This window comes from Sprattus sprattus (genome assembly GCF_963457725.1).
Source record: "Sprattus sprattus genome assembly, chromosome: 6".
Classification (NCBI taxonomy): Eukaryota; Metazoa; Chordata; class Actinopteri; order Clupeiformes; family Clupeidae; genus Sprattus; species Sprattus sprattus.
The window spans coordinates 7,712,978-7,740,515 of NC_137925.1; the positions used below are offsets into that span (position 1 = coordinate 7,712,978).

At 48.8% G+C, this 27,538-nt stretch overlaps 2 protein-coding genes across 3 annotated transcripts in view; both read left to right on the plus strand.

The window, feature by feature from the left end:
* taok2b (TAO kinase 2b) overlaps nucleotides 1-13,131 on the plus strand; it is a gene marked incomplete at its 3' end in the record, with an annotated part of 25,390 nt that extends 12,259 nt beyond the window's left edge. The window contains exons 14-19 of one of the 2 annotated variants that reach the window (XM_080840130.1): nucleotides 768-896; nucleotides 1,509-1,712; nucleotides 2,530-2,769; nucleotides 8,431-8,643; nucleotides 10,846-11,028; nucleotides 12,250-13,131. In XM_080840130.1, coding sequence (XP_080696256.1) covers nucleotides 768-896; nucleotides 1,509-1,712; nucleotides 2,530-2,769; nucleotides 8,431-8,643; nucleotides 10,846-11,028; nucleotides 12,250-13,131 — 1,851 coding nt within the window. Of the gene's footprint in view, nucleotides 1-767; nucleotides 897-1,508; nucleotides 1,713-2,529; nucleotides 4,461-8,430; nucleotides 8,644-10,845; nucleotides 11,029-12,249 lie in introns of those variants that run through there. The other variant, XM_080840129.1, reaches the window with a different exon arrangement.
* A 1,387-nt stretch (nucleotides 13,132-14,518) lies between these two features.
* mazb (MYC-associated zinc finger protein b (purine-binding transcription factor)) lies at nucleotides 14,519-26,782 on the plus strand. The gene is made up of 7 exons (XM_080840139.1): nucleotides 14,519-18,017; nucleotides 18,212-18,362; nucleotides 18,671-19,140; nucleotides 20,012-20,259; nucleotides 20,857-20,920; nucleotides 22,297-22,468; nucleotides 23,294-26,782. The coding sequence occupies exons 1-7, from the start codon at nucleotides 17,985-17,987 to the stop codon at nucleotides 23,629-23,631; spliced, it is 1,476 nt and encodes a 491-aa protein (XP_080696265.1). The 5' UTR covers nucleotides 14,519-17,984; the 3' UTR covers nucleotides 23,632-26,782.
* Nucleotides 26,783-27,538: the final 756 nt, after the last annotated feature.

The following is a 27,538-nucleotide window of genomic DNA, read 5'->3' on the forward strand; positions in this document are numbered from 1 at the left end:
GAGAGAGAAAGGGAGAGAGGGAGAGAGGGAGGGAGAAAGGGAGAGAGGGAGAAAGGGAGAGAGAGAGAAAGGGAGAGAGAGAGAGAGAGAGAGAGGTGTGTGTGTGTGTGTGTGTGTGTGTGTGTGTGTGTGTGTGTGTGTGTGTGAGAGTATATATAAATATATGACAGAGATGGATGAGAAGAAGGGGATAGCCTGGAGCAACAAGAAACAATGTCATCCATACTGGAGAAGGAGGTGAGAAGGGGGGGATGAGTGGGAGAGAGAGAAAGGAGAGATAGAGACAGTCCAGAGCAATATCAGGCTCTACTGGAGTAGGAGGTGAGAAGGGGGGATGAGTGGGAGAGAGAGAAAGGAGAGATAGAGACAGTCCAGAGCAATATCAGGCTCTACTGGAGTAGGAGGTGAGAAGGGGGGATGAGTGGGAGAGAGAGAAAGGAGAGATAGAGACAGTCCAGAGCAATATCAGGCTCTACTGGAGTAGGAGGTGAGAAGGGGGGATGAGTGGGAGAGAGAGAAAGGAGAGAGAGACAGTCCAGAGCAATATCAGGCTCTACTGGAGTAGGAGGTGAGAAGGGGGGATGAGTGGGAGAGAGAGAAAGGAGAGAGAGAGAGTCCAGAGCAATATCAGGCTCTACTGGAGAAGGTGAGGAGAAAAGAAGTGTAGAGAAAGAGACGGGTGAGAAGGGAAGAGGTGTAAAGAGAGAGAGGGAAACAGGTGAGAAGGCAAGAGGGATGAACTGAGGTGATATCTCTCGCCCTCCCAGACTAAGGCGGTGTTGACGGAGGAGAAGAAGTTCCAGCAGCACATTCTGGGCCAGCAGAAGAAGGAGCTCACCGGCCTGCTGGACTCTCAGAAACGCCAGTACAGACAGCGCAAGGAGCAACTCAAAGAGGTACACACACACACACACACACACACACACACACACACAACATAGAATCACCAGTACAGACAGCGCAAGGAGCAACTCAAAGAGGTACACACACACGCACACACAACATAGAATCACCAGTATAGACAGCACAAGGAACAGCTCAAGGTGGTACACACACACACGCACACACACGCACACACACACACACACACATACCACACACACATAAATCACCAGTATAGACAGTGCAAGGAGCAGCACAAAGAGACACACACACACACACACACACACACACACACACACACAGAAATGCCAGTACCGATGCAAAGAGCAGCTCAATTAGACAGACACACAGTCACCGACAGTGCATGGCGCAGCTCAAAGAAGTGTACACACACACCCACACACACACACACACACATACGCACACACATTTTATCAACAGTGCAAGGAGCAGCTCCCACGACAGTCAGGTGTGTTGCACTGAAACCCTTCCCCTGTGTATGTAATTGGCAGGTGTTGCGCTGAAACCCTTCCCCTGTGTATGTAATTGTCAGGTGTTGCGCTGAAACCCTTCCCCTGTGTATGTAATTGTGTGGTGCTGCACTGAAACCCTTCCCCTGTGTGCAGGAGCTGAATGAGAACCAGTCCACGCCCAAGCGGGAGAAGCAGGAGTGGCTGGTCCAGCAGAAAGAATGTATGCAGCAGATCCAGGCCGAGGAGGAGGCAGGGTTGCTACGGCGACAGCGACAGTACTATGAGCTGCAGTCCCGCCAGTACAAGAGGAAGATGCTGCTGACTAGACACAACCTGGAGCAGGACCTACTCCGAGAGGTACACACACACACACACACACACACACACACACACACACACACAAGTGCTGGTCAATCCTATTTCACTATGAGAGTGTGTCATATTCAGGTGAGGAGATAATTGCGGTTGGATGACATATACTGAGTAATGGTGCACTGAAGCTTTACTAGAAGATTCTTCTTCTTCATGTGCGAATGTGACGTCCTTATTTCAGGACTGCAACACGTGGGAAATAAACTTAGCAACATTTCATACTAAAGGTGTTTGCTGTTTTGGAGATTGAAACTCGCTGAAGCTTGACGTTTAGACTAAACATTTATATGTCTGTGTTTAAAAGCATCACTGCCAACCAACACACAACCAGAGCATCACTGCCAAAGGGAAAGCGGCACATATATTGTTTTATTTGTATTATCATCTTTTTGTAGTGGTTTGAAGCCAAAATTCATACTTGTAAACACACACACACACACACATCCTGGAGCAGGACCAATTAAGAGAGGTACACACACGTTAGAAGCTCACCACTTAATACTTTCTGTTCCTCCCTCCTTCCATCTTTACCTCTATCCATCTATTCTATTCTCTCTCTACCCTTCTCTCCTTCGCCCTCTCTCTCTCCCTCCTTTCATATTCTTCTCCCTCTCCCTTTTTGTGCCTCTCTCTCACCCCCTTTTCCACTCTACTCCTCTCTTTCTGTCATTTCTTTCCTCATCTAATTTAATCTTTCTCTCTCTCCCTGATTCTCCCTCTCCCTCTCTCTCTCTCTCTCTCTCTTTCTTTCTTTCTTTCTCCCTCTATCTCTCTCCCCCCCCCCCCCTCCTCCATCCTGTAGGATCTGAACAAGAAGCAGACGCTGAAGGACCTGGAGTGTGCCATGTTGCTGCGCCACCACGAGTCAACGCAGGAGATGGAGTTCCGCCAGCTGGGGGCGCTGCAGCGCACGCGTGCCGAGCTGATCCGCGCGCAGCACCAGAGCGAGCTCACCAACCAGATGGAGTACAACAAGCGCCGCGAGCAGGAGCTGCGGCAGAAACACGCCGTGGAGGTCCGCCAGCAGCCCAAGAGCCTGAGAGTGAGTGAGGGGGGGGGCACGGGGGGGGCGCCTGGGGGGGGGGACGGGACGGAGGAGGAGGAGGAGAGGGAGGTGTGTGGCGAGGAACAGGACGAGGGAGGGAGAGAGACGAGGGAAGAAGAGGGAGGGGAGGATGAGGGGCAGGAGAAAGAGGTTGAGGAGGAGAGGGGAACGAGGGATGAGGAGCAAGAAGGGGTGGAGATGGGAGAGGGGGCCATCAAAGACCAAAGACAGGAGGAGGGAGAGAGAAAGAGAGTAGAGGACAATGAGGAAGTCCTGGAAGAAGAATGTGATGATGATGATGAGGAGAAGAGAGAAGAGAAGAAAGAGGAGAGAGAGATGCATAGAGAACAGACAGAGGAGGGGAAAGAGGTTGATCAGAGACAGGTAGAGGGGGACCGTTGGGAGGAAGAGGATGATGATGAAGATGATGATGATGAGACAGAGACTGAAACTGAAGATGAGGACGATAGGGGTGTGGCCGATGGCTGTCCGTCAGAGCTGGCCTCCTCCCATTCGGTTGAGCGTCACCCGCGGCAACGGCAGCGAGCGCGGGAAGCAGACGAGCTGTCCGAGTTCTACTTCCCCGACACGCTGGAGGAGCACGAGCCCCCGCCCCTCCCCACTCCCCCCGCGCCTCCTCCCTCACACTCCTCCCTGCCCTCCCTCCTCTCTCACGCCATCACCCTCTTCCTCTCCTTCTCCGCTGCCGCCCATCCCTCCGTCCTCACTCTTCTCTCTCTCTCCATCCTCCTCCTCTCCGTGCGCCGCTCTCCTCCCCTCCCCTCCCTCGCTTCCCTCCTCCTCTCCGCCGAGCTGGCCTTCCTTGCCCTCTTCTTCTCCTACCTGCTCCTCCTCTCCGTCTGCTCCCTCTCCTTCTCCTCCTTCCTCTCCCTGACTCTCTGGGGCTCGGGCCTGTTCAGCCTGGGCCTGTCCGTAAGCCTGGGCCTCTATTACGTGCCCATGGCCCTGGTGTCAGGCTTCTTCCTCAGCTCGCCCTGGCTCTTCCTCTCCCTCTACCTGCTGCTGGTGCTGGTGGTGCGCCCGGCCCGCCGCCTGCTCACCGGCGCCCCCCAGAGGCTGCGCCGCCGCTGGATGCTCTTCCTCTTCCGCCTGCCGCGCCCGCTCTTCGCCGTGTGCCAGTCGCTGCTGGGCGGCGTGACCGAGCGCAACCTCTACCACATGTTCCCCAAAGCCGGGCGAAACTGGGGCGTCCTCCAATCACGCATCCCCGTGGCCGTCTCCAGCCTTCCCCCCCACCTGCGCCCTCCCACCGTCAGCCGCCACGCCGCCCTGCTGGCCTCCGGCCGCCTCTGGCTCAGGCGCTTCCTCAGACGGCCTCTGGGGGTCCTCGCCGACCTGGCCAACGCCTGGGTGCTGGGCATGGCCAGTCGCGTGCTGAAGGAGCTCCCCCCAACCCACCTCAGGAGGCTCCGCGCCCTCGGACTCATCCGCACCGAGAGGCCCAGCCGGCTGCCGCGGCTACTGCCTCTCCCGGAGCGAGAGCGCAGGCAGAGGGAGAGGCAGAGGAGGGAGAGGCAGAGGCGGAAGAGAGAAGACGGGGAGCGCCTATACAGGGAGGAGGGCAGGTGGGAGAGCGGGCTCAGGAGAACCGCATCAGGGAGGATCATGAGAGGGAAGGTGGTGCCTTGGAGATAGAGAGAGACAGATAGAGAGAGAGAGAGAGAGAGTGAGGGAGGGAGAGAAAAGAAAGGAAAGAAAAAGTAAAGAAGGGGGGAGTCTGATCATAGGAAACAGGGATGAAAGTCTAAGAGGTCCAGAATGTGGCAAGTTTATGCGTTTGAGTGTGTTTGTATGTTTCATCCATCCATGACTGATTAATGTAACCAGTCACCAGTGTGTAATGAGCAGGGTGTGTATGTATGTGTGTGTGTTCCTCCCTCACACACTCCTTGGGTCCCGTCACAGCCCCCCCACCCCTTCCAAATGCATGGCGTCCTGGTGGCAGGGGTCACTTCCTTACGATGTGTGTGTGTGTGTGTGTGTGTTGGGATGTTTGTCAACATCATGTCACCATCCCGTCATTGTCACCTTCATCCTCTGTTTAGAGGTTCAGTGTCATTCAGTATCTTGCTTTTTGTAAAAGTTTCTCATTTCATTGTTGTTTTTACAAGTGTTTCATTTTTTTCTTATATGGTAAGAGAATGTCATATGGTTATTGTTGAGACCATGTTTGTGCAATGTTGTTGAGTATGATGTGTGTGTGTGTGTGTGTGTGTGTGTTTATATTAACATTTATGGAAGTCTTACAATTTCAAGCATATGAAGTTAGCTTAGCACTGTTAGCCGAGTGCAGTACCAATTTCAAAATGGCCACTTGTGAACATGACATCATGTGACTAGACCCCCTCCAGAGCTTTTGAGCACAGCTCCCACTGTGAAACCAGCACTATGGCCAAAGCTAATCGCTCGAGCCAGATACACTACAAAGAACCTCAGTGCAATAGCTTGGCTCTGTGGAACCTTCAACAGTTCCCAACCATGTACAATCTGACTTGATATGGACCAGGTGAAGGGGATCCTAGCCTTATTTAGTATTAGTGAGGAGACAGTTAGTCTGAACTGGAAAAGAGGAAGAACCGTGCAGCATTTAAATAGTTCTGTGTTCTACTGTGTTCTCTCTGTTCCTTTCTTTAGCTTATATTGGTCTACTGTGGGATTCAACCAAAGCAGGACCCGCAAGTGTTCTTAGAATCATGAAATATTTGTGCATTTTTGAGTACAGGTCAAGGAACAAGTTCTAAAATGTTCTAGCAAGGACCTGCCCTTTAAAGGCTGAGCCAAAGCGGACTTCAGCTGAACCAGAATATGCGTTCAGACAGGCCTTTCTGATTTATGGTTCAAGGTCCGGTTCTTAGAGAGATTCGAAATGCAGGTTTGCATTTGTTTTTTTTGTTTTCAATATATTTTCTTGTAAACCACAGCGTAGTATATGAGATATGATGTAGTTTAAAAAAAGAAAATGGGATAGAGACAGGAAAACTAGGAGCTACTTGAGATAAAGGTTATCACATATTAGATTCTTCATAGACTGATACATATATGTTATTGCTTCCTAGCAATAACTTAATTATTAAATATTTACCATGTAAACACTTTTATTATTTATGTTATTCGCATACATGAGGACACACAGTTAGTCTGTGTGCTAAAAGCCCATGTGTGTTGAGTCCGTCCAATGGGCCAGCAGGAGGGTGATGGGGAGCTGAGCTAGCCTAGCTTAGCCTATGCTATTAGGAATGTGTTTGGAGTCACTCAGAGGACCAATAGGAGGTTGTTTGGAAGCTAGCCTAGCCTAGCCTAGCCTATACTATCACTGTTTGTGGAGTCTCTCCATGGACCAGTAGGAGGTTGTTGGGGTGCTAACCTAGCCTAGCCTATGCTGTTTTCACTGTGTGTGGAGTGGTTCAGTGTAGTGAGCACTCTTTTTGAAGCCATAATGAAAATCACATTAGGGAAGCCTTGGGTGTCTAAAGAGAGAGTGAGGCCCAGCTATAACCAAAGATGGTTGCGTCGCAGAATGTACCGAGCACAAATGAAGAGGTCTGGAAGTGTACCGCTCTGCTTCAGATTTAATGTTGGAAGAAGAGCATACACGATGACCAAAGAGTTAAGAGTTTGTTTTTGTTTGTTGCAGAAACGAGTCTTGGTCTGATTGAACACTGAAGCCATGATGAGAAACATTTAGGAAATGTGTGTGTGTGTGTGTGTGTGTGTGTGTGTGTGTGTGTGTGTGTGTGGGGAATTTATATTCCAGTTGTGCAGAATATCTACTGTTACCCAACATGTCTAAATATTTCAACAAATGCCCCCATAATGTTAAAAAAGTAATGAGGTCCATCTCTATCGAGAGAGAGAGAGAGTGTGTGTGTGTGCGTGTGTGTGTGTGTGCGTGTGTGTGTGAGAGCGCGCGCTGTTGAGATGCACTTAAGGGCGTCTATAAGCACGTAAAGGAGAGCTGAAGGCCTTCTACCCGGACCATGTTCCTCTACCTTTGGTCCGGTTATGTCCTCTAAACGCTACCCCCCTCTCGTCCCCCTCTGAATGGAACAAAAAGTTTGTTGTCGTTAATGTTTGTTATGTTGACCGATTTTAGTTTTTTTTGTTTTTTGTTTACAAAAGTTGTGTTCTATTTGTATCACGCTGTATGTGGCATTGATTTTTTAATGGACGTTTTCATATTCGCAGTATATGTCAATGTTGCGCCAGACCCCCATAGCAGCCATCTTGTCTACATTTCATACTCATTGAAAATGTGTGTGTGTGTGTGCGTGCGTGCGTGTGCGTGTGTGCGTGTGTGTGTGTGTGTGTGTGCATGCAGACCAATTGGAGATTTCCATGAGAGTGTGCAGGTGGGAATATGCAATATATATTTTGTCATACTTTGACATTTTCTCCACTCCTGAAATAAATTTCTTTTTCGTTTGACCATTTGTGCTTTATGTTTTAATTTCAGTTCTTTGTCTTGATTTCTTCATCATCATTTTCATGTTAAGTTCCCCCCCCCTTCATCATATACACAGAGTTCTGTACACAAGCCCATAGGCTAGAAACACACCAGTGGTACTGATCTGATCAGTCTTAGGAAGGAGACGGATGATGTTGTTGATGTTGATGTTGGGGCGGCTGAAACCACAGTCAGGCGGCCATGCAGCCAATCCAGCCATAGCTCCCCCTGTGGGTAACCCACCCCTAATGCTGAACGCGGGCCTGGTCTGCCCTCATAGTAAGATAGGTCACCCTAGAGATGTTTACACCTGAGCCAGAGAAAGCACATCTGCTGTCAGCGAGAGGAAGAACCACCTGAGGCATGTGAAAGGTCCACATGTTTGAGTTGAATGACCTCTGCCCTCTGCCCTCTGACCTCTACGTGTGTGGAGTGGGGATGCTCAGGTGAGTAGCTGATGCTGTGACGTCCGCCTCTTCTGCTCTCCTCTGCTTGCCTGGGAGGTGGCTCTGGAGTGAACCCACAGGCGGTGGCTTCACGCAGCACATCAAACCAAGCTGGCCTGTTTCTCTGTGTGTGTGTGTGTGTGTGTGTGTGTGTGTCTGCTTGTGTGTGTGTGTGTGTGTGTGTGTCATGCCCTCCTTTCAGAGTTGTCACTGAACCAATCGAAACTTTCAATGTGGTGATCCTGCAAGTGTGTCATCTGCCGCTCTGTAGGAATATGAATGCATAATGTCTCTAACACACACACACACACACACACACCTCTTCCTGTATCAGTAGCTGCTGTCTCTGATTCTGACCTCCTTCCTCTGTGTGTTTCTGTGTGTGTGTGTGTGTGTGTGTGTGTGGTGTGTTTCTGTGTGTGTTTCCATTACTCTCACCACGTGGCCATCTGTCGTCGTCTTGTGCTTCACGTCTCTTCCCTTCTCTGTCTTCATCCTTGTGTCCGTCTTTCTCCATCTCTCTCCTTCTTTTTCTTCCCATCTCTATCTGTCTCTCCATCTCTCTCTCTCCCCCAACCGTCTCTCTTCCTCTCTTTGCTCCCCCCCACCCGTCTCTCTCTCCGTCTCTTCCTCCCCCCACCCGTCTCTCTCACCCCCCCCACCCGTCTCTCTCTCCATCTCCCCCCCACCCGTCTCTTCCTCCCCCCACCCGTCTCTCCTCCCCCCTCACCCATCTCTCCCCCCCAGGCTAAGGAGATGCAGATCAAGCGCCAGTTCCAGGAGACGTGTAAGATCCAGACGCGGCAGTACAAGGCCCTGCGGAACCACCTGCTGGAGTCCACTCCCAAGAGTGAACACAAGGGGGTGCTCAAGCGCCTCAAGGACGAGCAGACGCGCAAGCTGGCCATCCTGGCCGAGCAGTACGACCACTCCATCAACGACATGCTCTCCACGCAGGCTGTGAGTAAGGCAAGGACATGTCAATCACAGGTTACGCCCCGCCCCCTCACGCCCAAACCACCACCCCCCCCGTTAACCCTCCCCCCGCCCTTCCCCTTTACCCCATCCTTCTCTCCTGATGTATATGGGCCATTCTACCGAATTCGTGTAATATGCAGTCCCTGAACAATAAAAACTATTTACAAAACAATTAGGTATTTAGGCATAGATATTTAATTAGAAAATGTTATGGTCTATATAAACCCAATGCATTACATGACATAGTGATAAGCTAAATATATACAAAATCATCATTTATAGGGTACTTTCTATTGGGAAGTAGCTGTCCCCAACCCTGACATCTAAATTTCAATGCCTTTAAATAACACTTTTCAATTTTTTTAGATTTTTTTCAATGATTTAATTTCAAAGATCTTTATGATTGGGTTGAAACAGAACTTGGAATATTTAGATTTATTGTGGGTTTAATTTTTAAATCAATTTACTATACTCAAAAAATCATGTCCCTAGTTTTCATGTCACTACCGAAACACAAGAGTTTTAGTCCATTGGCTGAGCCTGTGTTTTAGCCACAACTCTGCATTTTTGACCATGCAGTGACACTGCATCTCTGTCCCTCATGGTTGAAAAGTAAGTAGCTAAATCCCATAGTTTTTATATAAATGTGTTCCAAAGTCTGAAAATCGACGTGTAACCTTAAGAATTGTCACTACCGAAACGCATGTTTTCTTCAATTAAGTAAACCTTTTGGGGTTTCATGGAAAATCTTATGTTTGTATGTGTGTTCACCTTTTCAAAGATGTGTTTGCAAGCCGTGTGCTTGCTAGAATTCTTTATTTATGCTTAAAGTTAGCTAGAATTGTCACTACCGAAACAGTCACTACCGAAACATATGGTAGTGACCTGATGATTTCGGTAGTGACAAAATGAAATGGTAAGTAGTTAAATCCCATAATTTTTAAATAAATGTGTTGTGTGGACTAAAGAGCGGCCCAGAGCACCTTTTGGAAGATTTTGGGAGAGAAATGAACATCCATCCAACAGTGCAGTCACTACCGAAACACTGGATGTCACTACCGAAACAGTGCAGCACTACCGAAAAACAGGATGTTTTGTAAAAAATTAAGTATATTGAGTAATCAACTAAAATGTTATGATACTGATTGGATTAATGTATGTTCAATGTCATCAATCAAGAACTCTGGAATCAATATGATCAGTATTTTGCATTTTACAAAGAAATATTGCACTTAGATTTTGATGAATTCTATAAATTGAACTTGAAAATTTGGTAAATAATTCATTTTTATGGATTTCATTGTAAAAACCTTCAAGAAATATTTGTAAAAATACCCTTCAGAGAAGGGAAGAAAACACAATCTGAACAGGTCAATAATAATACTTTTTTACTATAGTAAATGTGATGTTTCGGTAGTGACAATTTTTGGAAGAGGAAAAACGTTCCAACACATTCTGAAAATACAATATAAAAATTGACTGTTCTTTTGCTAGATATGTGTACTTTAGATATGGTACAATATACATACGGACAAAGTTTTGGGAATAAAACATAAAAAAAATCCAAATATTTCCGACCTGACTTTGCACCAATTCGGTAGAATGGCCCATATATCCGGCCACGACAGACGTCTAGATGAGATGCGTGTACGTCCGTAACCACGGGAATGGGATGTGTAGCCCATATCACGGTGGATGTCTGTCTGTGGTGCGATATGTACATCGTGGTGAGCAAGCATGGATAGAATATAGTTTGCAGTGAGTAGACATCAGTTATCAAACATGCAGGGCAGTCTGTCAGCGTTTCCGACGGTAAGATCATATCCGTGGGTCTGGATTTAGACTAGATGTGTGAAGGAACAAAATACTGATTAGTGAATTACTGATCAGGATTCATTTAAAGCTGTTGAGTCAACAGTAAAGAGCTGTGTTTTGTATTCATCTCCTTTGGTCCAAACACTGAAAGACTGCACTAACTAGTAGGATATTAGTGCTGCCATGGCAACTTTCTCTCTCACACACACACACACACACACACACACACATACACACACACTCACACCCTGCCTGCCTGCCTGCCTTCACCTGTTCTCCACTATCCCAGAATGCCCCTCTTGCCCCGTAGGCTAGTAGGTCTGCCTTGGGCCTTGTCTCCCGTGTTGACCTTTTGACCTCTCGCTGCAGCTGCGATTGGACGAGACTCAGGAGGCGGAGTATCAGGTGCTGCGTATGCAGCTGCAGCAAGAGCTGGAGCTGCTGAACGCCTACCAGAGCAAGATCAAGATCCACACCGACACCCAGCACGAGAGGGAGCTCAAGGACCTCGAGCAGAGGGTTTCTATCCGCAGGGCACTGCTGGAGCAGAGGGTAAGGGGGGGTGGGTGGGTCGGTGTGTGTGTGTGTGTGTGTGTGTGTGTGTGTGAAAGCCAAAAGACCTGGAGCAGAGGGTGTCTATCCGCAGGGCACTGCTGGAGCAGAGGGTAAGGGGGGGTGGGTGGGTCGGTGTGTGTGTGTGTGTGTGTGTGTGTGTGTGTGTGTGAAAGCCAAAAGACCTGGAGCAGAGGGTGTCTATCCGCAGGGCACTGCTGGAGCAGAGGGTAAGGGGGGGTGGGTGGGTCGGTGTGTGTGTGTGTGTGTGTGTGTGTGTGTGAAAGCCAAAAGACCTGGAGCAGAGGGTGTCTATCCGCAGGGCACTGCTGGAGCAGAGGGTAAGGGGGGGTGGGTGGGTCGGTGTGTGTGTGTGTGTGTGTGTGTGTGTGAAAGCCAAAAGACCTGGAGCAGAGGGTGTCTATCCGCAGGGCACTGCTGGAGCAGAGGGTAAGGGGGGGTGGGTGGGTCGGTGTGTGTGTGTGTGTGTGTGTGTGTGTGTGTGTGAAAGCCAAAAGACCTGGAGCAGAGGGTGTCTATCCGCAGGGCACTGCTGGAGCAGAGGGTAAGGGGGGGTGGGTGGGTCGGTGTGTGTGTGTGTGTGTGTGTGTGTGTGTGAAAGCCAAAAGACCTGGAGCAGAGGGTGTCTATCCGCAGGGCACTGCTGGAGCAGAGGGTAAGGGGGGGTGGGTGGGTCGGTGTGTGTGTGTGTGTGTGTGTGTGTGTGAAAGCCAAAAGACCTGGAGCAGAGGGTGTCTATCCGCAGGGCACTGCTGGAGCAGAGGGTAAGGGGGGGTGGGTGGGTCGGTGTGTGTGTGTGTGTGTGTGTGTGTGTGTGTGTGAAAGCCAAAAGACCTGGAGCAGAGGGTGTCTATCCGCAGGGCACTGCTGGAGCAGAGGGTAAGGGGGGGGGTGTGTGTGTGTGTGTGTGTCCGTGTGTCCGTGTGTCCGTGTGTCACTGTGTCACTGTGTCACTGTGTCACTGTGTCACTGTGTGTGTGCCTGTGTGTGAGAAAGAAAGAGCCAAAAGACCTGGAGCAGCTGGTAAGAGAGTGTGTGTGTTAGTGGAAAGTTTTGCACTTCTGCTGTTGTTTCTTCATATGCCGTTTTCTCCCTAATTCCGTTACTGTAACCCTTTTTTCTTTTCTCCTTTCCGCTCTCCCCTTCTGATCCCCCCCCTTCTCTCTATCCTCTCTCTACTCCATCCTTCTGTCTCTGCAGATTGAGGAGGAGATGTTGTCCCTCCAAAACGAGCGTTCGGAGCGGATCCGCTCTCTGCTGGAGCGCCAGGCCGGTGAGATCGAGGCCTTCGACTCGGAGAGCCTGCGTCTGGGCTTCAGCAGCCTGGCCCTGACCGGCATCCCGTCGGAGGCCTACCCCAAGCAGGGCTACCCGTCCGGGGGCCAGCCTCCACGCCCCTCGGGCCACTGGAGCCACGGCGGGGGCGTTCCACAGCCCCACTCGCGCCGCGGGCCCAGCCGCGCCGAGTCCTCGGCCTCGTCCTCCTCCTCCTCGCACGGCGGCCGCGGCGGGGACGGCAGCGGGGGAGGCCTGGGTCTGGCCCCGCCTCCGCACCCGTCCTCACGCTCCTCCTCCTCGTCCTCCTCGTCTTCGTCGTCGCACCACCACCACCGTCACCAGCTGCCGCAACACTACCACCACCAGAGCACGCCGCAGCTGTACCGCGAGCGCGACCGCGAGCGGGAGAGGGAGCGAGAGCGGGAGCGTGAGCGCGAGTGGCCGGGCTCCAGCCAGCACCACCCGCACCACCCCTCCGCCTTCCCCCACCACCTGCCCTCCCGCTCCTCCTCCCAGTCCCTGGCCCTGCTGCCCCCCCCTCCGCCCGCACCCCCCTCCATGACCCAGCCCTCGGGCTCGTCCGGCGGGGGCGGCTACGGGGGCGGGGGTGGGGGGGGTGGTGGTGGTGGCGGCGGGCTGGTGGTGCGAGGGCCCAGCCTGATGGCCCTGAGGAACAGCCCCCAGCCCCTGCGCAGGACGGCCTCCGGTGGGGGGGCCTCGGCCGGGGCCGGTGACGGAGTCCTGAGCCGCAGCACGTCGGTCACGTCACACATCTCCAATGGCTCACACCTCTCCTACTCCTAAATGAGAGAGAGAGAGAGAGAGAGAGAGAGAGATATAGAATGTGTGTGTGTGTGTGTGAGAGTGTGTGTGTGGGGTGGGGGGGGGACTGGAGATGTGTAAAGAGTTGTCTGTGTAGTTCTGATTATGTAGAGATTTACAAAAAATCGGAAAGATGCAAGAAAGAGCACATTTTAATCCTCATTGTTTTATTACGTTTTTTTTGTCATGGTAGTTGTTTTTCTTTTTTATTATTATTATTATTATTTTTTTATTGGTGTTCTAGATGAAAAAAAAGAAACACATGAAACCAGAGACACCAGTGGCTCAGACAAACATGGCCGCCTTTAAAGGGGAGGCCGCGGTACCACGCCGTCGTGCTGCCGGACGTTTTAGAGGGCAGATGAGGCAGTAGTATTTACATCATCTCCAATGAACACACTGAATGTTGACCAACGTAATGACTCACTGACATATACACACACACACCTGAATTCACCTCATCAGGATTGTGTGTGCGTGCTTGCGTGCGTGCGTGTGTGTGTATGATTTAAAAAATGGCAGTGGCGCAGGTATCCACGAGAGCTGCTGCCAAAGCATGTGATAAGTGTGAAAGCATTTGCATACATCCGTTAGCCAATCACCTTTTGAGCTTCGAGGCCTTGCGTTGAGGCTTGTCCATGTTTAGAATCACTGTCCCACGTACTGAATCTGTCATTGTACAAATGAATGGAAATATTAAACAATGCTGTCATTGGTTTTTTGTATAGGTACATTGAGAATCATAGTAATTTTTGATATGAGTAATATTAAGATAAAGCCCATGTTGCAGACAGACCTGATGTTCTTAGTAGAGAAGAGACGAGTGTGTGTGTGTGTGTGTGTGTCTGTGTGTGTGAGATCTAGGTGGTGTTTCCAGTAGAGAAGAGACGAGTGTGTGTGTGTGTGTGTGTGTGTGTGTGTGAGATCTAGGTGGTGTTTCCAGTAGAGGAGAAGACGAGTGTGTGTGTGTGATCTAGGTGGTGTTTCCAGTAGAGAAGAGACGAGTGTGTGTGTGTGTGTGTGTGTGTGAGATCTAGGTGGTGTTTCCAGTAGAGAAGAGACGAGTGTGTGTGTGTGAGATCTAGGTGGTGTTTCCAGTAGAGGAGAAGACGAGTGTGTGTGAGATCTAGGTGGTGGTGGTTCCAGTATAGACAAGTGTGTCTGATCTAGGTGGTGTTTCTGGTAGAAAAGAGAGGAGTGTGTGTGATCTAGGTGGTGTTTCTGGTAGAAAAGAGAGGAGTGTGTGTGATCTAGGTGGTGTTTCTGGTAGAAAAGAGAGGAGTGTGTGTGATCTAGGTGGTGTTTCCAGTAAAGGAGGAGACGAGTGTGTGTGTGTGTGTGTGTGTGTGTGTGTGTGTGTGTGTGATCTAGGTGGTGTTTCCAGTAAAGAAGGAGACGAGTGTGTGTGATCTAGGTGGTGTTTTCCAGTAAAGGAGGAGACAAGTGTGTGTGTGTGTGTGTGTGTGTGATCTAGGTGGTGTTTCCAGTAAAGAAGGAGACGAGTGTGTGTGATCTAGGTGGTGTTTTCCAGTAAAGGAGGAGACGAGTGTGTGTGTGTGTGTGTGTGTGTGTGTGTGTGTGATCTAGGTGGTGGTGTTTTCAGTGCTGCTCTGCTACTTTAGCCTTTATCATGTAAACACTGAACAACAAACACATGGGTCATTCAGGAGCTTAACATCACTAACAGATAGTCAGGATTTAAACAAGGAAAAACAAAAAAAACACCCCTTTTGTTTGTGTTTTCAGGTTGGTGTGTTAAGTGGTGTTGATGAATATTAATAAGCAGTTTATTAATAATTGTGTGTATGTGTACAATGACTGAATGGTGTTCTCAAACAATCCAGACCACAGACTTCAGTCTGCTGGCCTTCGACACCCAGACTACCCAGAGTGCACCTGACACGGGTTCACACACTCAGGGCCGGTTCTGTTTCAGACGACAACGCTGCTGCCGCTGCCTGGCGGCGTGCCGGTTCTGGCCCAACACAAACCCGTTGCCACAAGGGTGGAAGTCCAGTCCAGACCGGTCACTTCACACTAATGGAATGAAACACTGACTGTGTGTGTGTGTGAGCTGGGTTTACTAGGTAGGGCAGACACTGCCCTCTGTGGTCCAGATGTGTGTGTGTGTGTGTGTGTGTGTGTGTGTGTGTGTGAGAGAGAGAGAGCCGACTCAGGATCAGAGTTGTGCCAGGTGTGGGCCTGATCATTCTATCGTCAGCTGCCGTCTTTAAAGATTATGAACTGTGTGTGTGTGTGTGTGTGTGTGTGTGCTAGTGAGCAAAAACAGATTCCACTTGGTGTGAGTGAATGCCACACTACGCAGCTCAGAGTATCAGCTGAAAGAAAGCAGACAATGTGTGTGTGTGAGAGTGTTCCCAGCGACGGAGGGAGTGTGTGTGTGTTTGGGAGTGTTCCCAACCGAGGAGGGAGAGTGTGTGTGTGTGTGTGTGAGAGTGTGTGTGTGAGAGAGTGTTCCCAGCGGAGGAGGGAGTATGTGTGTGTGTGTGAGAGAGTGTTCCTAATGGAACCCGCATTGTTTGGATTCTCCTGGATGACCTAATGATGTTTGAGACGAATGATGTTACTTAAAACCTGTGTGTGTGTCTGCATGTTGAAGGAGAACAGTTAGGACACTCAACCACAAGGCTTAACTGCATAAAAAAATGTGTGTAAGGGGTGAGGGAGAAAAAAATAAATGTTACCCTCACAGGTATTTGTTGCCAAGACTGTGACTGACACCAAGACACTCAGAGACACACTTCACATGGTTATGAGGAGGAGGAGGAAAATAGTACCGACGACGAAGAAAAAAAGTCAAAGTTAAAACTGAACTCGACCTCCAGACCAGTGAGAAACACCAGCTCTGTGTGACCGATCCCAATGCTTGGTTTCAGTGTGGAGAATGCATGCAGAACTCATCTGAATGGGGGCGTGGACAGGGAGGGCCAATGAGGTTGTGCCATTGATTTATTAGGGGGCTTTGGTGTGTGTACAGCTCCTGGACTGTTCTGGGATCAGGGCGGCGGGGATGGCGTGCCGATCCGGAACACCTGTCCAATCAGCCCACAGACAGCAGGGGCGACCCAGAACTTATATGGTGTAAGGAGGCCCTCCAGAGAAGAAAAGGACACGCTCAGAGGATGCGAGCACATCGCCCCCTGTTGGCTCGGAGGCCAGCTCACGGCGGTTCCGTCACACACACTGACAGGCTGTGGGACTGACAGCAGGGTAGAAGCCTGTGTGCTGACAGGACATTATTTCAGTAATTACATTTATAAAACAAACAAAAAAAAAACGTATTAAATACTTAAATCAAGCAAATTCTGGCTTGACTGAAGGGGGAAGGGTCTTTCAAGCGTGTTGGACAAAATAAGTTTAAAAAAAAAAAAGCAAAGTAATTTAAAAGATAATAAATTGTTATTAACATGAATAGTCTCATGTCTTCATTCTGTGGACTTGGTTTGAACGGCAGTACCAACTGAAAAATATATGCACTAAAATCAAACTGACTGAAAATTAAAAAAATAACACAATCACCATTCTCTTTAAAAGCCTACATAATAATTGGCATTTGGTGAGCTGCTGCATATGTGATACATCCTGTTATATGTGCCTCCGTATAAAAATAGATGAAGTATGTCACTCAGTCGTTGCGCAATTGGATAGGTCTACTGCTGTATGGTCTTATCATGCCATCTATCAAACTGGCCAGGCGGAGCGGTGTGACATCATCGCCCGTGTCCCCAACGAGCAACACGCTGCGTCGATCGCTAGCTCCCCTTTAAGACGCGCCGTTAGCGAGTTGTTTATTCTTCCCTCCGCGCAGACTCGGGGAGGATCGGAGTCCTGTGATGTAAGCGTCAGAGAGCGCCTTTATTCCGTTACTGACTGCACAATGCTGTAGTTCCTTTTCTGTCGGCCGAAATCCTGACGGGGAGGAGGGAAGGAGGCAGGGAGTTTGCGCTCCATTCACACGGACGGAAATGAGAGGGGGGTGTCCGACCCACCGCGAACCATCCCCTTTAACAACAACTGGGACATAGCGGAGAGAGAAAAGGAGAGGAGGGGGAGAAGAAAGAGGAATTAAAAAAGAAAAGGAAGAAAGAGACAGGGAGGGAGGGAGGGAGAGCGCGCGCGATAAAAAAAGAAAGATGACATCCCCTGAATTGAAGCGCCGAGGTGGAGCGGCAGGCTGCGGCCGGGCTCTGGCGCTCTCCGCCAGGGTCAGGGCTTGAATCCAACAACGAGGCTTCGACAAACAGCCCATTGGCCTGTTGGGGGAATCGAGAAAAAAACAGATTTATGAATCGAAAACATTAACTGTTACTCGTTATATTGCGTGTGTTAGGAAACGTTTTGTACTTTTTAAAGATGCCTAAAATACATTCAAACATTATGATCAGTTGTTAGCATCATGCATGATTAAGGTTTTAAAAACAACATTATTGATTTCGTTTGCTGATATGTTGCATTTTTAAAGTCATGCATATTAAAAGTAATGCGTTATTTTGACAGGCGAAGCCCTTTAATGCGATGCGTAAAAGTTAGAAGCCAAAGTATAAGAGAAATAGTCCACTGGATTCAGATTTATTGTTAATATATGTTTAATCGGTTACGCCTTTTAATTCCTAGAAAATAATTAGTTGACATAATATAGCTTCTATATTGAATAACTCTGGTTAATACCGCGGCAGGGCTTGGTTTCTCTGTTTAGTTTTCCAATATTTAGAACCGCAGCATAACGGCAATCGCTCGCGTAATGCCCACAGCGCTCTGTCACAGCGCAATTATTAGGAATACTTAGCTGACTGGATTCCTCTGCGCTGAGCAAAATGGATGCTGCGTGGAGCAGTTTTCTCTTCCAGGTAAGATGCTTCAGACCCGCCGAGCCTGTGTGTGCTTGTGTGTGGCTTTTTCTTACAGTGGGTGAAACGGTCAGTGTATTTTGGTAGTTGTCGTTGTAATTTAGTATAGTGGTTAAACAAGTCATCCCCAAAGTACAGTAAATTGTGTGTGTAGGGGGGAGTGAGAATGGTTTGTATTTGTTTCTTTTACTCAGACCACACCCACCCAATCCCAAGTGGAGGGCAGTCTCCAATCGGAGCTGCTGCCTGTCCACACGACCTCTTCACAATCCCCGCCCCCGGACCACATGGCCCCGCCCCCGTCTACAGTGGACACCGCAGCTCTAAACGAGGAGCCGGTTCCAGGTAAGGAGGGGTGAGAGGGGAACCAGGAGAGGGAGGGGACGAGGGGAGAGGAGTCACTGGAGAGGCAGAGGGAGGGGGAGAAGAGAGAGGGAGGGGGAGACTGTCTCCCAAGCAGCCAGCAGGGAAAGCAGCAGAAAGAAGGCTGAGGCAGAGTTCTCAGTACTTGTCTAGTTGGAGTCTCTTCCAGCAACCTGTTCCTTCACCAAAAATGGCTGAATCTCACTCTCCCCTCCTCCCTCCCTCTCTATTTCCTCCTCTCCCTTTCTTTCTTTTTCTCTTTCTGTCTCTCCCTTGGCCCCCCCCTGCAGTGAAGCCGGCGGTGTCTCGTCCGGGGCGCGTGGCTCACATCTGTGCCATCTGCAGTAAGCAGTTTAAGAACAGCTACAACCTGCGGCGGCACCAGTCTGTGCACACGGGCGTGCGCATGAAGGACCGGGCCGCCCGCGAGCGAGAGGCGGCCGCCCTGAAGGAGGAGGAGGTTGGCATGGCCATAGGCATGGGGGTGGGGGCGGCGGAGGTGCGCACCACTGTCCCCCTCTCCCTCCTCCACCTGTCTATCCCCCAGCCCCTGCACCAGCACCAACAGCAGCAGCAGCACCAACAGCAGCAGCAGCACCAACAGCAGCATCAGCAGCAGGCCCAACACGGCAACCCCAACTCCAACCTCATCGCCCAGCAACAGGACGGCAACATCGTTGCCATGGCGAGCGTTGCCACAACCGTCAACCCCCTACCTGCGCCCACTGCGGTTGTCATGGCAACGGGGGAGTCGGTACAGGTGGGTGTACTCTACACTGATGTTAAGATGGGTGTGTGTTCGGTGATGTTGGGAGGTGTGGTAGTGGCCGATTGGGGTGTGTGTTCAGTGATGCTGGGAGGTTAAGTAGTAGAAGGTCTAAATTTAGGTGGCTACAACTATATCACCCAAAACCCAACTAGGTTACCATGTGAAGGCCATCTAGCCTTATGTCTGTACGTGTTGACCAGAGACAAAGTGTCATGTCACTGCTAGCTCTTCTCACTGGGCCACAGTTAGGACGGTATTTGTTCACTGCCAGCATAGACTCAGTTCCTTCTGATGTTTCTAGGGCTGTCCGTTCATACACAGTCCTGTAAATGTTAACACTCATCTAGACTTAGACAGCATGTAATGGTTCACAGAAGGATTTAAATAGAAAGAAAGAAGATGCAGATCATAGAAAGAGATAATAACACCGTCATGTCGATAGTACCAAAGCCTTAATAACTAGCTAGACCCTAATGGATGTGGATATGAATCATTTATCAAAGACTTCTTCTATCAGTGCCTTTTCTCTCCACAGTCACCATCTAATGCTCGTCCTGGGTTTCCCCTGTCTGTATCTCTTCCTGTCCCCCCTCTTCTTTCTTTCCGTTTCTTTCCTCATGCATCCCTTTCGCTTTCTGTCTCCTCTCTTCTTTCTTTCCGCTTCTTTCCCCATGCCCCATCCCTCTATGCATCCTCTTCACTTTTCTCTTCTTCCTGTATTCCATTTCTGTATCGTCTTTATCTCTGTTTCTCTTGTGTTTTTTTGTCCTCCCTCTTTCACTCTCTCTTCTTTCTAAACTCCTTTCTTCCTCCTCCTCCTCCTCCCTTTCTTCATCTCTTCATCTCTCTGCCCCCCCTCCAGCGGTCGGTGAACCCGAATTCCAACCCGGTGCGTAAGAACCACGCGTGTGAGACGTGTGGGAAGGCGTTCCGGGACGTGTACCACCTGAACCGGCACCGTCTTTCCCACTCGGACGAGAAGCCCTTCAGCTGCCCAATCTGCCAGCAGCGCTTCAAGCGCAAGGACCGCATGAGCCACCACGTGCGCTCTCACCAGGGAGGGGTGGAGAAGCCTTATGTGTGCCCCAACTGCTCTAAAGCCTTCTCCAGGTGAGAGAGACACACACACACACACACACACACACACACACACACACACACACACACATACACACACACACACACATACACACACACACACACACACACACACACACACACACGCATGGGCCACCACGTGCGCTCGCACCAAGGCGGGGTGGAGAAGCCTTATGTGTGCTCCAACTGCTCTAAAGCCTTCTCCAGGTGAGACACACACACACACGCGCACACACACACAAGCTACCATGGCCACAAACAGACATACATATACTATAAACATACTAATGGGCACATACAGACCCACATTGATGAGCCCTGTTTTCCAGACCATAAGTCTTATCAGATCCACAGACATGCCAGGTAAGACACACACACACAAACACACACACACACACACACACTCACTCAGACACACACACACTCTTTCACCCACACAAGCTACCATGGCCACAAAAAGACATACATACATACACATTCGAATGGACACAAAGAGACACACATTAATGTGTTTTCCTAAACATTTCAAAAGTCTTGATCCACACACACACACACACACACACACACACACACACACTACAGCACTAATAAACCTCTGTTTCTCTACAGGCCTGACCATCTCAACAGTCATATCAGACAGGTCCACTCCTCAGAGCGTCCCTTCAAGTGTCCGGTACGGTACCTCACCATCATATAGAACTTCACAAGTAGCTGTCACTGTTAGCACTGGGTATCAAGAACCAGCACCACGCTAATATATTTTGCTGTGTACAAATTATACCACTACCATTACATAATAGCAATAACAATCTAAAGCTCTGCCCACAATCAAGTATGAATAACAAATAGATACCAATTTGCGTTACTGATAGTGGTACCGGTGTTGATAATGCTGGAATGTTACTTCACAAGCAGTTTCATTCAAAGCAGTCGTACATCTGAGGAAAACATAGATGTCACATGCAGTGCAGTAGTACATCTGAGGGAAACATCGATCTCACTTTGATTTCACTTTGACCCATAGCTAGAATTGATTCCAGAGGCGGTCAATACATAACCCTGCACAGCGGTATTCTAGAATGGCTGTCTAGAAATAACAATGGAACATTTGCAGGATTCTCTCACTAAACCTTTTCACCTTCAGAGTCTATGAACCAACTTCAGAATGGAATTTTAAGATTATGTGTAATGCTTTGAAACAGTAATCAAATTAAACTTTATTTTTACGGCGCATTATTCCAGAGGCTGGGAGCAAGGACACTAAAAGCTGCCTCTCCATGTCTCTTTGTCCTGGCTTTGTCCTGGAACTGTAATGTGCCAGAAGAGCTCAGGGATCTACCGGGTGTGTAGTAGGTTGAAAGTAATGTAGATAGATCTTCTGATTCGACTAGCAGATGTCACAAATGGTAACTGTATTGGACCTCACCTCGTTAAATGTAGTTCTTTTGTAGGGCAGCTGGCAGGGTGATAAACTATGCCAAACTACAAGCACAAATATTGTATCCAAGTCCAGCTGTAAACACACTAAGATGGCAATGCACACGTAAACACACTCATACTCCTGCGTTTAATGCACTTCCTGTGTGTTTAGTGTAAGCACTGTAATTCTGTGTAGGCACATGTGTTCTAGCGTGTGTGTGTGTGTGTGTTTGCATCTATGCACATGTATTGAGCGTGTGTGTGTTTGCATCTATGCACATGTATTTAGCGTGTGTGTGTGTTTGCATCTATGCACATGTTTTTAGCGTGTGTGTGTGTGTGTGTTTGCATCTATACGCATGGACAGCCTGCGCTGTTTGTACATACGTATATGTGTGGTAATGAGTGTACATTTGTGTATCATTGGGCGTCTTTATGTAGATGGATGGGTGTATAAATTATATATTAGATATAATATATGTATTAGTGTGTCCATGTCTAATCATATGACTGTGAGTTGTGTTTGCCTTTTGTAAGTTCATTTATGAGTGTGTGTGATATCTGTATCTGTATCTGATATCTGTATCTGAGTTCATGAGTGTTTACAGTGTGTGTGTGTGTGTGTTGCAGACGTGTGAGTCGAGCTTTGCCACCCGGGACCGCCTGCGTGCCCACATGATCAGGCACGAGGAGAAGGTGCCCTGCCACATCTGTGGGAAGCTGCTGTCTGCCGCCTACATCACAGATCACATGAGGGTGCACAACCAGTCACAGCACCACTCCTGCCACCTCTGCAACCGCAGTGAGTTCACCCACTGGCTGGAGCTGTAGCTGTCTGTCTGCCTGACTGTTTCCCTCCATGTCTGTCTGACCGTCTGGCTTTATAACCGTCTGTCTGTCTGTCTGTCTGTCCGTCTGCCTGACCGTTTCCCTCCATGTCTGTCTAACCGTCTGGCTTTATAACCGTCTGTCTGTCTGTCTGTCTGTCTGTCTGTCTGTCTGCCTGACCGTTTCCCTCCATGTCTGTCTGACCGTCTGGCTTTATAATGGTCTGTCTGTCTGTCTGTTTCTGTGTTTGTTTATCTGTCTGCCTGACAGTTTCCCTTCCAGTCTGTCTGTCTGTCTCTGTGTTTGTTTATCTGTCTGCCTGACAGTTTACCTTCCTGTCTGTCTGTCTGTCTGTCTGACTGTCTGTCTGTCTGTCTGTCTGTCTGTCTGTCTGTCTGTCTGTATGTTTCTGTGTTTGCTTATCTGTCTGCCTGACCGTTTCCCTTCATGTCTGTCATGTCCTGTCTTGACTTTGACAGGTGGTGTGTCTGTCAGTGTGTTTGTCTGTCTGTCTGATTTGTCGTAGTCATTTCCTGTCTGTATGAGGCCTCTTGGCTGAAAGAAATCATGTAATTGGGCTTTTGTGGAGCAAATCTGCATAGCTGGCTTCAACTCCTGGTTCACCAACTAGACTCCTAATGCATCAGCACTGGAAGCCTCTGCAAAGCGATAGACAGCTGAGAGCTCTGCGATGTTTGAGTGGGGTGTGTGTCTGACCTCTGATTAGTGGGGTGTGTGTCTGACCTCTGATTAGTGGGGTGTGTGTACCTGACCCCTCTGACCTCTGACCCCGTCACAGGTTTCACCACGCTGACGTACCTGCGTGTCCACGCCCAGAAGCACCACGGCCAGGAGTGGAAGGAGAGCGGGGGCAACTTCGGTGCGGCCGGCGCCGGGGGGGTCCTGTTGTGCCAGCTATGCGGGATACATTGTAAGACCCCCACGCAGCTGCAAGGGCACATGGGTACCCACAATGCCCAACCCAGCACCCCAGTGACCTCCAGCGGGGGCGTCGCCGTGAGTGCGGTTACCCTTAGCAACATGGTGACAGCGCCGGCCGTGTTTGTGAGCGGGAACACAGTGGTGGATCTGCTGGTGACCGACTGCTCCAGCATCGCTCAGCAACCGCACAGTTAGCAACACACACACACACACACACACAAACACACACACAAACACACACACATATTCACATACAGTATGCACACATAGAAACAGATAGGAAGCACATACACATTCACACACACACAAACACATACACATAGCTGGTGACTGACTGAATATCATCCAGCAAAAGAACACATACCGTAAATCCTCAAATTGTGGCCGGGGTCTTTTATTTACTTAGATTGCACAGCGCACAGGCCTTTATTTGGGGCAGGCTTGTATTAGGGGCAGGCCTTTATTTCTTACTTATTATAAGGCTCTTCAGAATGTTCCAAAAAGTTACGTTGGCAGGTCTGTCATTTCTTAATATTCACCTCTGCGGAAAGTTAATGACCGCTGTCATTGGCCACAGGTTCTGTGCTTCTAATTCACATCTTTCATATCATTACGCAAGTAGTCCGGTCATTTAAAGAATGTCGGGAAGTCATTGTAACTTGAGGTCAGCAAGTAATGGGTTGCTACGCAACACCTGGAACTTTAAAGTTCTAGTAGCCTGAAGAACAATTTTCGTAGCGGAAATCACGAAATGGCAACAAAATCATTAAAAGGGGAATTTTGGAGGAATGTCTTCTAGCGTTTTGGCAAGTACCTGTATAATAACAATTTTCATAGTAGGCTGAAACATTTCTTGTTTTATTGCAAATAGCCCATGAAATTAGCCAACAACATTAAACATGAGGAGAACATGTTTTTACGAAATGCATTAAATTAAATTGTGATGTCTGCTTTGAGCTGATGGACTGATGCTGGTAGGCTACAGTAAAATAGGCTACCGGTACCTTATTCTACCCCCGGCCTGTATTCGGGGCCCGGCCTTTATTTGTCCGTATCGACCACGCCCCCGGCTACTATCTGAAGCCTGGCCTCTAATTGAATCCCGGTCTTGATTTGAGGATTTACGGTACTCTACATACACACACCCAAACGTACACATTTACTTCCATACAACTATGCTAAAGCTGGGTTGGTAAAACAGGCATGGAACACTAAAACACACACACACACACTCACACACTGCACACAAAACCCCATAGATATGCATGCACAACTTAAACCCATTCACACACACACACACACACACACCCACACACATGCTTCCACAGTATCAACACAAAGCTGCAAGTTCTCAGAAAAACACTACTGTCTCATGTTCACTCACTGCGCAAACAAAAACTCTTCTATACACACACACACACACTAACATCAGAGTGTACTGTAGGAAACACACACATACACACCAACACACTGTGTACAACAACGTAGATAGCAGAGATAGTCACGTCCACCATAGTAATCAGATAACTACTGTAGTAGCAACAGACTCAGTCAGAACTCAAGAGACAAACTAGCTCTAGAACACACAGCACCAGAACCTGAACAGAGCATGAACAGAACCCATCATAGCATGAACCCATCGGAACACCAACACAACCCAGCAGAACACAAACAGAACACTGAAGATGGCAGTGCTGCCGCTGTGGTAACCATGGCGACGCCCTCTGACCCTCTTCACGGACAACGCTGTGCATGCACCCCGACCCCTCCAACCAAAACTCTGGCAACCGACCAGAGTTGAGGGAAAGGAGTGAACAGCGGAGAAAGAGAGGGTGAGGGGGATAGACAGAGGAGAGAGGAATGGAGGCTGCCAGTCAGACTGTTTCTGCAAGCGATGAACGACTGTCATCTCTCAGCATCTCTACACCACCGGACTCAAACTAAACTGTGATCTTGTGTATTTCTACTGTAATATTCCTGCTTGTTTCTCTCTCTCTCTCTCTTTCTGTCTCTTCCTCTATCCGTCTCTTTCTCCCTGTCTCTTTCTTTAACTCCCTTTCTCCTCCTCTTCCCCTCCATTCACTTTTGCTTCTGCTTGTTCCCGTTGAACTGACTGTTAGAGTCCTGCCGATCAAGAACATCCCATATGGAGATCAGGGGTGGTGTGTGTGTGTGTGTGTGTGTGAGTGTGTGTGCGCACTCCTCCTTATAGACCTGCACTGTCTTAGATGAAAGAGAGACAAAGGTAGAAAGAGATGGACAGATAAAGCCGAAGGAGTTTTAGAATACGCCATAGCAACAGATTGATGGTTTCATTGGTACGTTTTGCCATATGTAGCCCTTAAGGTTCATACAGAGGGGGGTGTGTGTGTGTCAGGGGCTGGTTGTGCATGGGTGTGTGTATGTGCATGCTTGGAGGTGTTTGTGCGAGGGTGTGTGTGTGTGTGTCCAGGGGGAAGTTGTGTACGTGCGTGGGTATGTGACTGGTGCGGTGTGTTTTTTAATCTAGCTAATTTACTAGTAGGGGGTTAGGGGAGTGGCAAGAGACTCTGTGACTCTCCAGCTAGCTGAGGACTCTGAAGTGGGTCTTGGCTCAGATACGGGCCAGTCCTGGGTTCGACCCGGCCCAGATACGGTTCCGATCCGGGCCAGATCGGCCACAGACTCAGCTGCTAACTGGAACAGTTTGAACACAAGGAGGACAGACAGATTTGCAAGAGTGAGAATCCTCAAGCACCTTACAATGGTTGAACTCAGAGAGCTCTGATTGGTCAGCTGTGGCTGTGCAGAAATGACCATAACTGGATGGGTGGAAACTTGCCAACACTGCTGGTGTGACTTCCTGGTGTGGATACAACTACTTCACCAAGACACAAGCTTAGTTTACCAGCTGGATTGATAAGGAAATCTACATATTTATTTTCAAGGTAGATGTATTGGTGCGGAAACAACTACTTCACCAAGACACTAGCCTAGTTTAACAGCTGGATTGATAAGGAAATCTTCATATTTATTTGCAAGGTAGATGTATTGTGTTCTACTATATCGTTTCCAGATGCATTCTGATTAGTTTTGCTCCAGTATTACACCTTGTTGGCTGAATATTGCTGACACACCCACATCCTGTTGTCACACCAGCAGTTCTGGTGACTAGTATGACCTTACCACTGCAAAAAGCCGAGCTCAGTGTGTGTGTGTGTGATTTTTTTCCTTGCCTGTTTTACAATGGTTGTTTGCGTCTGTAGTCATTTGAATTAATTCTGTTGTTGAAACTGCCCTGTGTTTTCCTGGCTGTCGTCCCTGTTAAAAAATGACAGTGACGGGCTTGAAACCGTACATCTGAAGAATGTAGGCAAAGGGGGGAGGGGGGGTTGGTAGAGGGTGGGTTGGGGGTTTTGTGTTTGACGGTTTTTCCAATGTGAACATGTGTAGCCTATGTTAGCCGTATAGATTTGAAACGCGCTCTGCTTCACACAGCAAAACCTGGGCCCGGATGAGTGCTACTTACATTACTGATTCCAGCGGGACTTGTCTGGAAAAATGCAGACACCCTCGGATGTGTGTGTTTATGTGTTTATATGGTGCACGTGTGACTTTCATGTCCATGAGAAACTCTGGGGTGACCATCTTAAGTGATCAGCTGGTAGTTGTCATGGTGATAATTAAGATAGCCTACTGTACTTCATTGCCCAGCTATTAAAAAAATGAAAAGGCCAAAAAAGAGAAGAAAACAAACCCTGGTTTTGTACGGGAGTGAAATTATTTAATCAGTTTAGTGTTGATGTATCATCTGGCTATTCCTAGAATTCATTTGAATTAGAAAGCTGTTATTTTCCTGTTCCGAAGACTAGCGGTCCCTTCTTTCAAACAGGGACGGGGCCCTCTTTTAGGTTTCTCTGCGTTACTGCTGAAGTAATACCTCTTCCTTTTCGTCATAGGAGTCTGTTCAGTCCAGCCAGTGCATCTCAATGCCTTATACTCAACCACACTCGAATTCGCTCAACTAAAGCTATTTTAAACCGTAGTCTTGGATCCAGTCGGAATATTAATGGGATGTATTTATATTTCTATTTTTATATTTCTCAACAGTATGCATGTCTAT